Source organism: Tupaia chinensis, unplaced genomic scaffold, assembly GCF_000334495.1.
Source record: "Tupaia chinensis unplaced genomic scaffold, TupChi_1.0 Scaffold145860_1, whole genome shotgun sequence".
NCBI classification, from domain to species: Eukaryota; Metazoa; Chordata; class Mammalia; order Scandentia; family Tupaiidae; genus Tupaia; species Tupaia belangeri.
Genome location: NW_006205718.1, coordinates 1,379,468 through 1,382,696, shown reverse-complemented (window position 1 = coordinate 1,382,696; position 3,229 = coordinate 1,379,468). Strand labels below are relative to the sequence as shown.

General features: G+C 46.3%; 1 protein-coding gene across 3 annotated transcripts in view; it reads left to right on the top strand.

The window, feature by feature from the left end:
- The window catches only part of CAPN13 (calpain 13), an 86,417-nt gene that overhangs the window by 41,282 nt on the left and 41,906 nt on the right, over window positions 1-3,229 (top strand). For all 3 annotated transcript variants that reach the window (XM_027768310.1, XM_027768309.1, XM_027768308.1), the window contains one exon: window positions 2,285-2,459. In XM_027768310.1, the coding sequence (XP_027624111.1) occupies window positions 2,285-2,459 (175 nt within the window). The remainder of the gene's footprint in view (window positions 1-2,284; window positions 2,460-3,229) is intronic.

Sequence of the window (3,229 nt, the reverse complement as noted above, 5' to 3'; positions counted from 1 at the left end):
CTTCCACTGGGCAGCCATGAGGCAGCCCCAGGGTCTCCTACCTGGCCTGGCCTCAGCTCTGTGACCTTGTGTGTTTGTCTTGATTCTGTTTTAGGATTCCACAGGAACCCTCCCAATTTTCCCATTGACAGGAACTCGAATTCCCAAAACAAACCTGATCTCATCTGGCCCCTACTTCAGTGGTTCCACTGTTACTGACCAAGCAACCCTCTCTAGGGAGTACAAGGCCTCTCATGTCTCACTCTGTCTTTAAAATCCCATCACTGGCTTTTTTTCCATCATGCTCTTCTGGTTCCAGACACATCCCAAACTTGATTCTCCCTACCTAGAATATCTGTGCCACTCAACTCAGAGTGTGCCCTACCCAGAAGCTCTCCCTGCATCCCCCAGGCTGGACTTCAACCCTTTCTCTGTTTCATGATGTGCTAGTTCAGTCTGACGTTAATGACAGAAAATGTTCAAATCTAGGTAATTAAAGAGAATAAAAGTTTACTATTCAGCTCATGGTTTAGAGACCCAAGAAATGGGGGCCACATCTGGTGGGATTTCCTATTGGAGAGGTCCTGAGGCCATGCAGTGAAGGTGTCTCATAATGACAGAACAGGGGCAGGTGTCTGGTCCCTCTATAGCATGTGTCTTCTGGTCTCTTTCTCTGTCCTTATGACCTCTAAGAAGTCAATTGTAGGGCCCCCATTTCATCACTCCCCACCTTTCAACACCATATGGTTATTATGTTTCCTCTAATGCCTTCATGATAAAGTACAACATGTGAAATGTTTGGGAGACACAAACCACAGCACATAGTGATCTATCTACTCTCATAGCAAATAGCATCAAAAGAAATAGAGAAATATGACAAGTTGTTATTTATAACCCCTTTGGTCCCGTGCTGCTGTGGAGGGCTGACACATCTGGAGGTGGAAAGGAGGAAGCACTGATTGGCTGTGCCTTATTTGACAGCAGCCAGGGGACATCCAGCCGTCTCAAGCCAGACACTTTTTTGTGTGCTGTATATGGATGAATTCACAGAACCATCCCAACAGCCCATCGAGCCAGGCACTTTTATGTGCCTATTTCCCAGATGAGTGAAGAGATCCTAAGAAAAAGTCTCTTGCCCGAGGACTGAGAGTACATGAGAAGGGAAGCCAGTTCTGGCTCAGGTGGTTTGACTCTTGAATCTGGATTCTGTGTCTCTGGTAAATGACAAGCTACTAAGTTTGGAACAGATTCAGAATGAAGGCAAGGGCAGGGTCATTAGGACAGGTATTTTGGGGGTGCAGGCCAAGAAGCAGATACCTGAAGGGTAGGAGGGTGAGTAGAGATGCTTTGAAGAACAGGCATGAAGATCTGAAGTGGCTGGCTCCAGGGTATGTTAGTAAAACTCATCCTCACCTATGTTGCTTCAGTGGAGCCAGTATCTCTCCCTAATGACTGAAATTCAGTGGGAGGGGTTTTCTAGATCAGGGTTTTGACTGTGGGGCCCATTTAGGGAAGGAAAGGAGTCTTTCTCATTTTTAACACACACCTAGCATGGTATGGTATATAGTACCTAAACTATTGTTAACACTAAGCAGAAAGCAGGAGATACTCATAATAATATCTAATGGTCACTAAGGGCTTGTCCTGTGCTAGACTCTATGCCAAGCATAATCCCACAAGGTTAAGTAACTCATCCAAAGTCAAGTAGCTAGGCATGTGTTCTAGACTGTTCCATTGCTAATCACAGAAATGTCTGAGTCTAGGTGGTTTAAGAGAATAGAGATTTATTTGGTTCACAATTTTGGAGGCTAAGAAGCACAAGAGCTTAAAACCAGCATCTAGCAAATCTTACTGCATTACGTGGTAGAGAGCAGAAATGCCCATGCTTGTGCCTTCTTATAAACCCACAAGTATTCAATCATGGGGAACCCACCCTAGTTATCACCTTTCAAAGACTTCACCTCTTAATTCCCTTCATGGGATTGAGTTTTTTCTCTTGATACATTTATAATACAATCAAATTTCAACACATCAACTTCAAACCATAGCACTATATAATGAGGTTGAAATTTGACCCTGGCCTTGGCTCCAGCACCTGCACTCCTGATCTCTACCCAATACTGCCACTTATGGGGATGTCCAGGCCTGGAAGGCCAGGGGAAGGAAGGTGCTGAGGATAGTACAAGCCCTTGGGCTGGCAGCACATCACTAGAATCTCCATCCAGGTGAAAGGGAGGCAGATAGCCTTAGTCTGGAGTATTTTACCAAAGCTACCCCAGGGTTAATCTGACTCTCTCCCTCCCAGGCTGCTTGGATCCTATTCCCACCTGCACTATGGCTACCTCCCTGATGCCCTGGTAGACCTCACAGGAGGGGTGGTCACCAGTGTCAACCTACACTCCCTCCCTTCTGAACTGGTGATGGCTGTGAAGATAGCAGCCAAGACAGGCTCCCTGATGACCTGTGCCACTCCAAAAGGGGTGAGTAGACAAGAAGACCATTTGCATAGGTTCAAGCCTTTCCTTACCTGGGAGTGTCCAGCCAGTAAAACACTGGCCAGGGAGGGTTGTGGCAAGCAGCCATTTATGAAGCACAGTTGGTGTGATTTCTCCTTTCAAGATCATCTCATTTGATCCTACGACAGCCCTCTCTCTGAAGCAGATTGTAGAACTCACTTTGCAGAAGAGGAAGTAGGCTCAGAGAAGTTGATTAAATTGTTCCTTCACCACACAACCCATAAGAGACTGATGCCAGAAGGGTAGTCATGTCAGCTGACTCCAAAGCTACATCCTATTGCTTTTTAAAGACCAAGAGCAATAGTGTCCAGGGTGCCCAGAGGGCCTTGACCACCTCCTGGTGACGGCAGCTACAGCTCCTGTGGGTAGCTCCTTTGTATTTTTGCCTTAAGATTATTAGGAGCTCTGAGGCCCTTTGTTCTCACTGTCTCTAAAATATTATGTGTCACATTTTGAAAAGTCTAGATGACTGCAGATTGAGTCTGTTCTGGGACATCTGGCTCCCTGTCATGGGGTAATTCCTTCACTCTTTAAATGTGTGGGCTTTGAGCCACACATCCTCAGTCTGAAACATCATCAGAAACCTATGGTGTACAATTACAGTGTGGGGCTTGGGGGACTCCTGACTCTTGCAGATGACCCAGTAGACACATTGTGTGCTGTATCATGACAGGACATAAGTGGAGCAAGTCAACCAGGTCCTCGGGAGGCTGTCAGGTTCCAGAAGTCAATGG